Source organism: Maylandia zebra, linkage group LG19, assembly GCF_041146795.1.
Source record: "Maylandia zebra isolate NMK-2024a linkage group LG19, Mzebra_GT3a, whole genome shotgun sequence".
In the NCBI taxonomy this organism is placed as follows: domain Eukaryota; kingdom Metazoa; phylum Chordata; class Actinopteri; order Cichliformes; family Cichlidae; genus Maylandia; species Maylandia zebra.
Window position 1 is genome coordinate 19,901,814 of NC_135185.1, and position 13,579 is coordinate 19,915,392.

At 41.0% G+C, this 13,579-nt stretch overlaps 2 protein-coding genes and 1 non-coding gene across 3 annotated transcripts; 1 reads left to right on the top strand and 2 right to left on the bottom strand.

The window, feature by feature from the left end:
- Window positions 1-2,923: 2,923 nt before the first annotated feature.
- On the top strand, window positions 2,924-8,617 carry fbxo30a (F-box protein 30a). The gene is made up of 3 exons (XM_004540123.4): window positions 2,924-3,098; window positions 3,974-6,022; window positions 6,127-8,617. The coding sequence occupies exons 2-3, from the start codon at window positions 4,010-4,012 to the stop codon at window positions 6,328-6,330; spliced, it is 2,217 nt and encodes a 738-aa protein (XP_004540180.1). The 5' UTR covers window positions 2,924-3,098; window positions 3,974-4,009; the 3' UTR covers window positions 6,331-8,617.
- Window positions 8,611-13,213, bottom strand: stx11a (syntaxin 11a). The gene is made up of 2 exons (XM_004540121.4): window positions 12,983-13,213; window positions 8,611-11,829 (listed from the first exon to the last, which is right to left on the bottom strand). The coding sequence occupies exon 2, from the start codon at window positions 11,822-11,824 to the stop codon at window positions 10,943-10,945; it is 882 nt and encodes a 293-aa protein (XP_004540178.3). The 5' UTR covers window positions 11,825-11,829; window positions 12,983-13,213; the 3' UTR covers window positions 8,611-10,942.
- trnal-uaa (transfer RNA leucine (anticodon UAA)) lies at window positions 9,638-9,720 on the bottom strand. The gene has a single exon. It is a non-coding gene; the product is annotated as a tRNA-Leu (tRNA).
- Window positions 13,214-13,579: the final 366 nt, after the last annotated feature.

The following is a 13,579-nucleotide window of genomic DNA, read 5'->3' on the forward strand; positions in this document are numbered from 1 at the left end:
CAGACTTTTTTTTTTTTTTTCCTTTTTATTTTCACAAATAGTACATAATTACATAACATAATACAGTGTACAATTCAAAACCAAAAAATAAACAAACAGACAAACAAACATAAAACAAACAAACTGATAACTAAACACATAAAAAAAAAAAAGAAAAAAAAAAACAGCTCAGTTCCATTACAGTTTAAACACTCAAGAGAATCCTTGTAACATAATATTAGAAACATCAGGTTCCACATAGTTCAAGTATGGTTCCCACACCTTAAAGAATTGATCTGTTTTTGAATGCAATATACATGTAAGATATTCCAGTGGCACTAAATCCAACACTACTCTTTTCCAACCTTTAATAGTTGGTACTTTTTCATAAATCCATTGGAGTAGTATATTCTTCCTTGCCGCATAGGTGAGAACACAGTACAATCTCATATTATTCTTGGATATTAATCGCCGGCTGGGGAGGCCCAGTATGAGAGACAGAGGGTCCATCTCCAATTCACAACCGAAAATCTTCTCCATTTCAAATAGCACATTAGACCAATATTCTTGCAATTTCAAACATGACCAGAAGCTGTGAGTTAGGGTACCAATTACTGTCTTACATTTAAGGCACATGGGTGAAAGGGTAGGATTATATTGATGTCTGCGAAACATAGATATGTGCATTCTATGTATAATTTTTAACTGTATTGCTTTGGTACGATTACAAACTGATATTGATTTGGCGTAACTCCAGACATCTTCCCACTCCTCATCATCAATTACTATACCTAATTCCTTTTCCCATTTGCCTTTAAGCCTCTGTGACGTCCCTGAGAGTACAGAATATAAAGCCTTATAAAATATCTTCACAGGTACCTCTTTGTCTGTTAAAAATAATAATTTTTCAACAGGAGAGACTTCATGACTCTCACTAAAGTTAGTACTATGCAAAATATAATGCCTTATCTGTAAGTAACGGAAAAAGTCATGCTTGGGGAGAGAATATTTCTCAACCATTTGGTCAAATGGCATAACTACATTATCGGAGAATAAGTCCCTCAGTCTCTGAATTCCTTTGTTCTTCCATTCCTTAAAACCTATATCAAACATCCCCGGTTGAAAGTCAAGATTATTCACAATAGGAGTAAACATAGATGTTAGCTTCAACCTTCCCTCAATTCGACATACTGACCGCCAGGCCTTAAGTGTATTAAGTGTGACTGGATTATCACAGCTCAATCTAATATCTTTAAAGTTCTTGAAAAACAATAGGTCCCTTAATGGATACTTTGAAAGAGAGGTTTCAATCCCCAACCAGATAGAGTGTGAATTATTTGTGACCCAGTCATGAATATAACTCATGTGAGTACTCAATTGATATGTTCTAATATTTGGTAAATCTAGACCTCCTACTGAACCTGGGAGCTGCAGTGTAGCCATCTTAAGTTTTGGTCTACGTTTGCTCCATATAAAAGAGCTTAGCCAACTATTCAGATCCTTCATCACTCTATTTGAAAATATAACCGGAATCATTTGGACAGGATATAACAATCGAGGTAAAATATTCATCTTAATCAAAGCTATACGTCCTAGCCAAGAAACAGGTAGGGAATTCCATCTCTCCAAATCTTGCTTTACCTTCTCGAACAGAGGGGAAAGACTTATTTATGATAGGATAAGTTATAATTTTACCCCAGTCTTTTTATCTTTATGCATAAAAATGTAATTAGTCTTTCTGAGTTTTTTAAGCATCCTCTGATTTTTACTTGTATGCCTACATACAGTACCATGCAAAAGTCTAGAGCCACCACTCATTTCTTTATGTTTTTGCTGTGAAAATGGGAAATAGATTAAACTAATTATGAATCATGCACAAACACACATAGAAATGCAGCATATAAGTATTCTGTATGCAGTGTACCTCTCCTGCCCTCCTCCCACACATACTGATTTTGATTCACCACACTATCAGACTTGTTGCCACTGATTTTCAGTCAAGTTGTTGTGAAAGTTTGCAGCCTTTTATTCCAGTTTACCTCCATAAGAATGGTTTCTTCACAGCCACCCTTCCACTAGGACCATGTCTAATGATGATTTGGTGCATAGTAGAGTTAGATGCATCTCTCAGGTCTTTAATAAGCTTTTTCCTCTTTCTTAAAGCCATAACTTTCCGATTCTGTGCCAATTCTGTGCCAGCTGCAGACAGATTTTATACCTGACACTTCTTCTGTTGTCCTCCATTTGTCCAGTTTCCTTAAGTTTTTTTAAGGACACACCGCACACCATGCTGTCTAGATAGATATGAGCTATGATATGAGCTACGTTTTCAGTTAATGGCTCTTTGGGAATCACCTTGTTGGTTCAACAGTAGTATTTTATGCCCATTATATCATGTTGTCTTTGACTTTCTGTAGATTCAAAAAAGAAATTGGAACAAATTATGTGTTTTTGCCACAGGCTTCTAGTAACGAAGTGTGTCAGAACAATGGTTCACTCCTTGAGTTAAGTGCCTTGTCATGCTGGTATGATTCATAGGTCAGTGTTAAGTAGCTTAACAAAAATAAAAACATTCCTCTGAAAATTAGTGAAAAGGCAACAAATGTCCAAAGAAATACTTTGAAAGACCTTTAGAAAGCCAGAAGAACTATTGCTGGAGACCACTTAAAAAATGACAGGAAACTGTCTCCTTGGAAAGAAAATATTAATTAAGGGTAGCTAATTAATATTATCTCAGGAGTCTATTCCCATTAAATTTCCCAGACTGCATCATAAGCACCCTAATAGTGATTATAGATGTAAAACTGCCCTCGGGGGTTTTCCCACTCTGTTTATTTCAGTGCTCTCAGGTCTGCCTCCATAAACCTAAATATGACCGGGACACCGGCCGGTTTACGTGATGACGTAGTACTGCGCCGCAGTATCAGGATCAACATAACTCCGACTGACCCCGAGCAGCGAGGAAGCAGCTGCAGCCTGTTCAATTCATAAGAAGATTTAAACACATTTAATACCGCGGGGTGTTTGTGTAGTCACAGTTTCCGTACTGCAGGCATCGACGGAGCTGTTAAAAGTTAGACAATATAAATAAAGCACACTCGGAGAGCCCAGCGACTCGGGTAAGTTGTTTGTAGAAGCTGTGAGCTAGCTAACTAATTAGGCTAACAAAGTGTAGCCGCTAACGCTAACCGGCTAGTCATGTTGTTGATGTTCTTTTGTTTACTTATTAAGATTTTTAAAGTTTTGTGACTTAGCTTGTCATTCTTTAACTTTATACATTGACACGTAAATGCATACTTGCCAAGCTGCAATTGGATGTTGTTAACATGTAATCTGTTGATGGATTGATGTGTTAGGAGTTGTTGCTGTGTTTTTGTTTGTGTTTTTAGCCAGTTGTGCTTGCGTAATTTAGACAGCGGTCGCCGGCCAAGGCATTAAAGACTTGAATAATAGCTCTTCTTTGTTGCACTGCATTGTTAGGGCTTGCAGCATTGTTGTGGGTCTTTAATATGATTGTTGTCCTCTTAGCTTGCGTTCATTATCCCACAAATCCCCTACACAAGCAGCATGACCAAATAAGCCCGGCGTTATAATTCAGAAGTATTTTGGTGGCTGTGTTGCACCCGGTTGGCAGGTTGAATTGTTCGCTGTTCTTGTTTTACTTGTTACCAGAATTCCTTGAAAAACTAAGGGCAAGTTACAGGGCCTAAAGGTCAGGGTTCAGGCTTGCCTTGAAAGTCCTGGAAAAACTGGTGTGACCATGAAACCTAAGATGGGTGTTGTGAAATGTTACTGAATAGCGTAAAGGTTTACAGTGCATGTGGAGGGAATCGGTGACAGGGCTTTTTGAAGGCACGTGTGCTATTAAATGGTTGCATAGATGGTATAATGTAACCCTAGACATGTTTTGTTCCAGTTAAACCTAAAAACAGGGGTGTTACCATGACGTGTGAGATTTCTCAACAAAATAAATCTATTTATCATTTTGTTTCAGGGTTGGACACCTTCTCCAGCTATCATTAGGGGAAAAATGGAGACTCTACACCCCCACTGCCTTAAATGCATCAATAGAAGATGCATGGTGAGACCAGAGACAGGTGTTTCCTGTGACCTCATTGGCTGTCCTCTTGTCTGTGGGGCAGTTTTTCACTCGTGCAAACTAGAGGAACATCGTCTGCTGTGTCCCTATGAACGCCTCCCTTGCCTCAACAGTGGGTTTGGCTGCCCTTTCACTATTGCAAGGGTCAGGATGGCACAACACCTTGAGACGTGTCCTGCAAGTATAGTATGTTGTACTATGGAGTGGAACCGCTGGCCTGTCAGCTATGCTGATCGCAAGTCCTATGAAAACTTGAGCAAAGACTTCGATGAGGTGGAGCAGTTAGACATGGCTTTGGCTCTGCAGGATCAAAGGATGCTGTTAGAGTCCCTTAAGGTCACGACCACTGTGTCGAAGAATGGAGATAAAGAATTAGATGAAAGTGATAAAATGGCCACAGCATCAAGTTTACCAGAGACAGTGTTAGGTAATGCAACAGTGGAAATGGAGGAAGAGCCCTTTAATGAGCTGTACAGGGCTTCAGTGGAGACGAGGAGAAATTTAGCTGCTGCCTTGGACATCCTCACTAATTCCAAGGACATTAATGTAATTGTTGGAAACTTAAATGGTGAAAAGACTGATAAGAGTGGAGCACTCCATAATGGAGAAAATGGTGATAGCCATGGTATTTATGTTGCTGAAGGCGGGAAGAATGTAGATATGCAAGAAAGTGACTCTGATTCAGAGTGCGAGCTGGGAGCGGTGGGCGGAGTGGAGAGCGCTGCTATAGACGATGGAGAAGAAGATGGTATCAACTGGGTTGAAGAAAATGATTTTGTTGAGTTGCTTTTTGATGAGAAGGAAGACGACATTGATGAACCGATAAATGATTCCAACCTTGTCTGGCCAGAGATGCCTCAGAATTACATGCCTGTTGTAGCACTGGAACCTCCTGTGCCTCAACAAGAACCACTTGCACCTCCAATGCCATTCCTACTGTCTGATCATGTGAGAAATAACTTCTTGCAACACTTACCCACTGAACTCAGGTACAGGTGCCTGGAGCGTAAGCTACAGAATGTAGAAGTGCTTAGAGGAATAAGTATGTTTACATTTAATGGACGTCGGGCCCTGCTGTCAGATCCTTATTTGTTTCGAGCGAAGATGGAGGACAAGGCAGTTGACACATCTGACCTGGAGGTAGCAGATGACCCCATGGGCCTCCATGGCATTGACCTTATCACTGCAGCTTTGCTTTTTTGCCTTGGCGATTCTCCAGGAGGCAGAGGAATCTCAGACAGCAGGTTTGTTGATGGCTACCACATTGATTTTGGTACGCAAACATTCTCCTTCCCTTCTGCCATTCTTGCAACCAACACCATGGTGGGGGATATTGCTTCAGCTTCAGCCTGCGATCACGCCAGTCCACAGCTTTCCAACCCCAGCCCCTTCCACACTCTCAGACTGGACCTAGTGCTTGAATGTGTGGCCCGATACCAAACCAAACAGCGCTCCATGTTCACATTTGTGTGTGGGCAGCTGTTCCGACGAGATGAATTCTCATCTCATTTCAAAAATGTTCATGGAGATATTCATGCTGGACTCAATGGCTGGATGGAGCAGCGCTGCCCCTTGGCCTACTACGGCTGCACCTACTCCCAAAGACGATTTTGTCCATCTGTTCAGGGCTTCCGGATCATCCACGACAGGCACCTGGGTTCTTTCGGGGTGCAGCCTGGTTTGCCGTTGAAAACTGGGGACACGCGCCTAAGAAAGAACTGCCAGTTTAGCTCTCAGTGTGACCAGTTCAGCAGTCTTCCATTTGAAGTTTTGCAGCACATAGCAAGTTTTCTGGACAGCTTTAGCTTGTGCCAGCTCTCCAGAGTGTCCCGCATCATGAGAGATGTGTGTGCCAGCCTGCTGCAGATGCGTGGCATGGTTGTTCTGCTGTGGGAGAAGAAACGGCGTGCTGATGGGTCTCCCTCATGGCAGATCACAAACAAGGTTTGTCCACTTGCACACTCTTTAAAGACAGCTGAGAGCAAATTTCACTTGTCTGTCTTGTGCTCAGCACATGAAAATAAACAAATTTTCCTATTTCTGTTCAGGTGTGGCGATTCAGCACAGCCTTTGGTACAGTGAACGAGTGGAAATTTGCAAACATCGCCAGCATGGCTGATCACCTCAAGAAATGCAAATTTAACACAATTTCTCGTAGGGAGGAGGCGATCCCTCTGCCATGCATGTGTTTCACCAGAGAGCTCACAAAGGAAGGGAGGTGTTTACGTTCAGTTCTCAAACCAGTAGCATAAACAGTGAGGTCATCCTTCAGACTCCTCTGGGTCCTATAGAACTCAAATGCACATTTTTCCTCCAGTGTTTACAGACATTACGACTCTTCCGGCCTCAGAAAGACAACTCCTGGTTGAACTTTACCTGTGGTTCTCTGCTACACAGTGGAAACAGTCTTCAATCCCTCAAATAAGACAAAGCCAGTAGTGAGCTGGCATATACTTCAGCTGAGGCTGACCTGCTGCAGTCACACATCAGGACTATAAAAAAGCAAATTGAAGTTCTAGCGTTGTATCTTCCTCTCTGATATTAATCCTGGTGTACTGAAGTTGTATCTTTACCTACTCTGACACTGTGTAAATATCGAATGTTTTTGGTGTAGAATTTTTAAACAATTTTTATATCAAAAAGTCAGTACCGTGCTTCATTGGTAAGAGTAGAGCCTTAACTTGAGATACACTTGATTTTTCTCGCCATGAGGTCGTTCAGAACATCTGTGAGATTTCTCCACTGCTTCACGCTAGAACAGTTACTGCTACCTAGAACGCTTTGACATCTTCTTTAGATACCTACAGTGACCATGTGTGTACTGCTTAGAACTCAGATTTCACAGCGTTAATTCTACATTTTCACATTGACCAAACGTCTGTGCTCCACTTTACAGGATTATTGAACTGCACCAGCATGAGCATGCTCACACCTTTTTTTTTGGCATGTTTTAGCAGTCACAACAGTGGTCCACCCTCAACTTTTTTTCACACTTCTGACTAAGAGGCGGCTTTGTTAGTCAGGGTACAGAGACATGAAGCAACACTATTTACCAGTTGAGTGTCAGTACTATTTTTTTTTTCCTGTTTGTTTTTTAAGCCACGGTTGGCTTGTGGGTTTTTTGTTTTTTTTTTACCAGCTATTTTGACAAGTAACCAGCAATTATTTAGAGGTTCTTTTCTTCAAAAATCTAAATGTAGCGAAGTCAAATAATGAATGTACCTGGTGAATCATCAGTGACTGGTTAGCAGGAAGCGTGGTTTCCTTCCCCTCAGTGTCAGACCTCAACAAATCCTGCAGGCCAGGTTCTAGGAAAAATAACGGGCACACACTTCCCTCCTTTAATAAGCACCATTAACTATGTTCATATTCACTATTTATCATGGTTTTCAAGTTGTTTTTTTCTTTTTGGCACTACATGTCCGCTATTTTCACGTATTGTTGGTGTCTCAGGGTCGTATCATGAAGCTTCATATCACCGTAGTGTATTTGAGAAAATTGCTGAAAATGCCACGACAGCTGGTCAGCTGCTTTATTATTACAGGATCCGTGGGGAACTGTTTCAGTATTATAGTGGTGTGAGTTGCAGTGCTGAAATAACATGGTTTTCATGTTTATCAGTAAGGTTTTGTTTGGTTTTTTTAAACTTATAAATCTTCGTGATTGGGCTTGTTGAACAATTTATTTATTTATTTTTGTCTGAATTAAGAAATTTGATGTAACAAAACTTGTAGTTCCCATATATAGAAAGAAATCTTCAAAAACTTTTTGAAACTGGTTTAAAATGACAGACATGTCATTAGTTAGTGATGAAATATGGGTATGGTGTGTGTTTCTTTTTCTTTTGGATGTAGGAAAGCCCAAGCTGTGTCAAAACTAAACTGTCTTTTTCAGTTTGTGTGATTTCTTTTTTTTTCTTCGTTTTTTTTGTACTGGTACATTTATTATTATTATTTTTTTGTTTTAAGAAATGCAAGTCTGCCTCTGTTAGGTCTGGATTTGAATTACTGATTTGCACATGACGGCATGTACTGTAAAATTTAAATCCTAAATTTGACAGGTTGTCTTTGTTGAAGCAGCAAGAATGCTACTCCTTCCTGTTCTGCATGTAATCAGTCCAGTTACAGGCTAATTTATACAGTTTGTTTCTCAGGCACCACGCATTAATATTAGTACATTTTATGTCCTTTCTTATATTATAGAAAGAGAGACAGAAAGAATGAAATCAACAAAACCTGATGAGATGCACTAACTCTTTGGCGTTAAAGTTGTCCGAGTGAGTTGAATGAGGAACTGAGCATGCAAATCAGGCTTTTATTCTGTGGATGTTCATGCATGTAAGAGGTCTCCAGATCACTTTTTGTTTTGCAGTCTTTGCACCTGGAGTGTATCAGTATTTTGGGTTAAATTATCACTGCTGATGGGGGTTTTTTTTTCTTTTGTTTTGTTTGTTTTGTTTTGTTTTTTTCACCACAGTATGCCAACTTCATTTGTTTGACTTTTGGTCCATTTTAATAAAGAGACTCTTGAGTTCTTAAATGTTTCGACTTTTAATCTTTTTCAGTATCTATCAGAGGTATGTCTGTATATTTAGATCAGGTGTACACTAACAGATGTTCTCTTCAGACCCACTTAGTCTACATATGATTGGTTCAAAAGCCATTTCAAACTGTACTCTAATATCTTTGTGTTTTATTCCTTCGTTTTGACCCATTGCAAAGGCAGAAGAATATAAATAGGACACATTGTCTTCTTTTAGTGCCAGCAAAGTCTTGAGAGATTTAATACAGTGTCTGTGAAACTGGGAAAACAATAATACAGCATTTGTGAAATAATATTTCCCTCACCGCTAGATGGCACCACATAAACAGACCTTCACCATCAGGGGTGCGAAACCGTCCACACAGGAAATATAAATAGGCCTCTTGGTACATAACATCTTCCACTGCGATGATGAGCCAGGATGTGATTTAGCTGTTGGTCCCCGGTTGGTGGGTTTTGATTCAAGATAAGAATGAAGAGAAAATAAAGTATAAAAGTCCTCATCATTGACTTCGTTTCAAATATTTGAATAAAAGCGTCACTGAAGAATGGCAATGATGAAAGCTTCTTCACGTGCATGTTACTTTGCAATTACGTCTCCTTTTGTTACAGCATTTGTAAATCTGTTAGAAAGCATCAACTACTGCTTTTTAGGGGCTTTTGAATATTTAAATATTAATATCTGCTACTGTACTGCCGTTTTGTTTACATTTGGACCACACTGTGTAATCAAATACCTGTTAAGTCTCAAATCTATAGTGAGGCAGTGAGGCGTGCCCCTTGTAATTATCCAAAATCTCTCTTAGTTTCTTAGCTGAACCAGAGTACATGCGTGGTAAGAAAAAAACAGACAAAGCAATGGCAAACAATGGCTTCGCAACAGGAATCTCAAAGGAAGGTGACAATTATTACTGTGGGAGCTTAAGCGCAGAAAGGCTGACCATGAAGAGTAAAGTCGTCCTGAAGTGCATAAGACTGCACGCATTTCCTCCAAACATCGGTTAAAACTTCCGTTTTTACCAGGAGTGGGGTTCGAACCCACGAGGACTATTGTCCATTGGATCTTAAGTCCAACGCCTTAACCACTCGGCCATCCTGGTGAGTGCACGTGCACAATCAGCGCATGGCTCACATCAGATAAAGCCGTGTGACTCCAGCACGCACAGCTACCAGAGGCGTGACGCCACAGTTCAAATAAACGCGCTCTTGTCGGTAAATGCCCCCAGTAGAAACCGCACAGCACTGCTGAGGAAGTGCAATCATTGCAGCCCTGAAACTCATTTCAACACAGAGCAGAGGCAGTTAAGTCTGAAAACTCCCACAGGTACACAGCAGTCTGAGTCACAACACCCTCAGTTTACCAGCTGATGACTGGGATTCCCCCAGTGAGGGATGGGCTGGCCCAGAGGCACGGGGAAATAAGGGTTTTTAAATTTTACTACCATCACAAAGGGCAGTGAGATAGGCCTCCTGTGCAAACAGAAAGTCCTCTGACCTGTTTATTTTGCCATTCTGTTCTGTTTCTCCTGTAACATTACCTGTGCAAACACCGCATTAAGTCAGGCAAACTGCCCTGTTAAAGAGATTTCACTGGCTTTGGTGACGTTGGTTGTCTGGCAGTGATAAACAAAATCATTGACTTTCTAAAGTGGAGCTGACACACAGATATTTGTGTGTTTGTGTTTTTTTATGTGAAGCAACACGTGGAGGAAAAGCACAGCCTTGGCTTGTAGCTGGTGATGATATACATGGGGGTGGCTAACATATAGTTGCACAATCCTCACAAATCTAACTTGCCTCCCCAGCTAACCACAATTGCTGGTTGAGCTGTGATCAGTGTTTCTACACACTTGTGAAGCAATGGTTGCAATAAGAAACACGTCTATAGCAAGTACCGGTTCCAAGCTTAGCTGTAGATGCACATTCAAGTTGTCCAAATATAGCCACTCCAAGGCATTTATTTATAAATAAAATCATACTTTATGGGCTTAAATATTGCAGACTGTACAAAGCTAAAAGCTAAACAAAGCTGCAAGTCACATGAAATAATAATTTCGATGTTTTTACAGCAGTCATGTATGCATAAGCTGTTCTCAGTAGCAATCAGGAAATGTAACTACCATCATCGCACTGTATATATTTGCATATGTGCATGTGGTTTGAATCACTCTGACTAGTTGATATCAACTCAATAAAGAAAATGATACCAGAATGTGATATCTGGACACATCTAGAGCAGCAAAAAGCTTTCATGTGGAAACATTTGCAGAGAAAGCGGATTTGAATCAAATGTTCTGGTAGGGGGCGGGAACTGGTGGCGCCTCATTTACAGCATGGGAAACAACAACAAAACAGCTTCTTGCATGGATTGCTTTTCTTGTATATCTTAGCCTGCTTGATCTGCGCTGAAGCTTTGGCTACATAGTCCTCTGTTGCCCCTACATTTGCTTCTATGTTGTCCAGCATGCAGCCCTGCTGCTCCACCAGCATCGCCATCTGGAAAAAAAGGTCATGAATGTCCCTGATGCGGCCCTCCAGCTCCAGCAGCTCCTTGTGCCTATTCTCAATCTCGTTGAGAGCAGATCTGGCAGTCCTCCCTTCCAGCAGGAGATTATCCGAGAAGACGTTCCACTTGCCCGTCTCAGTCATCTCGTCTATCTGCTCCCTGGTTACCTCCTTGCCCATGATCTCTGCTTGCCTCTGGATGCGGGTTTTGCAATTCTCCCTTTGCGCCATTTCAGCCTCATTGTATTCAGACATGGCACTGTGGAAGGCGCTGGTCAAAGACACATACTGCGAGCGCACCATGCGAGCCAAAGCTGATGTAACTCCGTGGACTTCCTCCAGCTCCTTGCTCAGCTTCCCCATTTTTTCCAGCTTTTTATAAATGGACTCCCCTCTGGCCTTGATGTCTCGTCCCAGTGCGTTGGAGTCCCGCTTGATGCTGCTGATCCTCCTGACTGATGTGAGGAACCTGGTGTTCTGCTTCCCCAGACGTTTCACATCCATTCTGAGCAACTGGATCTCCTTCCTCATCGCTTGGGCATCCTTGTAGATGCCATCCATCATGTCCTCACCCTCAAACACAATGGCGTGTTGCTCGAGAGGCTCCTCATCCTCACCGGCGAGTCTCTCGTTCTCTGTGGGCTTGTACTCCTGCTCTGCAGGCGTGAAGGCCTGCAGCTCAGTCAGTCGGTCCTTCATCTTACCTGCAAGAGTCATAGACATTTATTCACCTCGCTAATGGAATTGTGGGAAACGCACTCTTTACTCTGTGGTGAAGAACTAGATAAAAAACTAATATCAAAAATTCTAATGGCACAACTTTATTTTGCTGGCTTTGCTCCTCTTCATCTTATTTCCTGTCACATGTATACTGTTCATATTAAACATAGCAGAAGTTTCAAATAGTGAGGTCAGCACATGCAAGAAAACAACCAGGCTTTGGACTGTTGTTTCTACTTTCAGCTCTATATGATGTCACTTTTTACATTTACTTTTTACATATATCCTTAACATAGTCATCTCAGGCACACAGCTCTCTGGCCTTGAGCACAGAAGCCCCACCCATCTGTATTCAAGCCCTTTGTTTTCAGCTAATCAGAAGAAAATTGGAGTAAAGGTCGGTGGCCATAAAGAGAGAGGACTTACAATGACTTATTTGACACGTTAACTTAAATGTTTGAGATTATTCTGAAATGTGAATCATGCAAAGCTACACAAGTTAAGTTACAGTTTTTTTTAATGTGTGGAAAACCTCCGGTCCCTTACAGAATGAAACTGGATATTGGATAGCAAATAAGATGGGTCATGTTCTTTGGTCATTTCCTTTCAATGTTGCACTGAAACCTCCTGTTAACAGAGAGAAGGAGGGGCTGGTATCACACTGAGTTCTTCTTTTGATATGTTATTATTAACATTAAGGAATAAATGTTAAGTCTCACTTTTAGATAACGATAACAGCTTTTGATGTACAATCCAAGGTGGCTGTAGGTCAGTGAAAAGTCCTCAAAAGCAAACTGGTGAGTTACTTCCTCAGCTGTATCACTCTCATCATCATAAGATAGAAGTTATTTTAAAAGTTCCTGTCCTTCAGGAAGCGGTTATTTCCTGCTAAACCAATCCATTCCTGAGGTGCACTGTGATGTAGATAATGTTAAAAATCCTCACTAAAGTGAAAAAACCACATCAGAGAAGCGCAAAGCATCCTCTCCCGTGATAAGGTGAGATCGGGAGGAAACAGAATAGCTCGAAAGCAATCTTTTGATACAGAAATCGACCTGTATGATACAATACACCTATGTATCGATTACTGAGCCTATATCTATATAGAGAGTACAACAGAAGGCGCAAACAGCCTACCTTTTTGTGTCCTCCACCGATACTAGAGAATCAAAGTCCCAAAAGCAGAAGGGGCGAGTACGGAAAGACTCATTTCCTCTTTTTTGTCTCGGTTATAAATGCAAATTTCAACATGTACCAGAGTCAACTTGGTATTTTTGAAGGAGGTCTTGCATCACGTCCTATACATTACAAGTGACACGCTGACATTACACTGCCCATATACCCTGCAGCGGGTATTAATGCGGAAGATAACGCCTTTTCCCCTTTACACATTTCACGGCTTCTCGGGTTTGATTCCAGGAAGGAGGTGTAGGTCAGTCACAGTCATTATATATGGTGGTTTTTATGTCAAATCCTGCGCATTTGGAATTTGCGCAATAAAGGTTTTGTGTTGTAAAAACCTTTTAGATTCACGAGTCGACCACGAATCTCAGTCATTTTCATTTTAGTTTAAATTCTTCGCTGTGAAGATAGAAAAGAATACAAGAAGCACGAAAAAAGAAATTCATCTTATTATACTAACATAAAAACGCGATTAGAAGTTCAACACTAACCTTGAAAACGGAAGGAAAGCCTCGACATAAAACACATTTAGTGTTCAGGAACAAGTGTTTG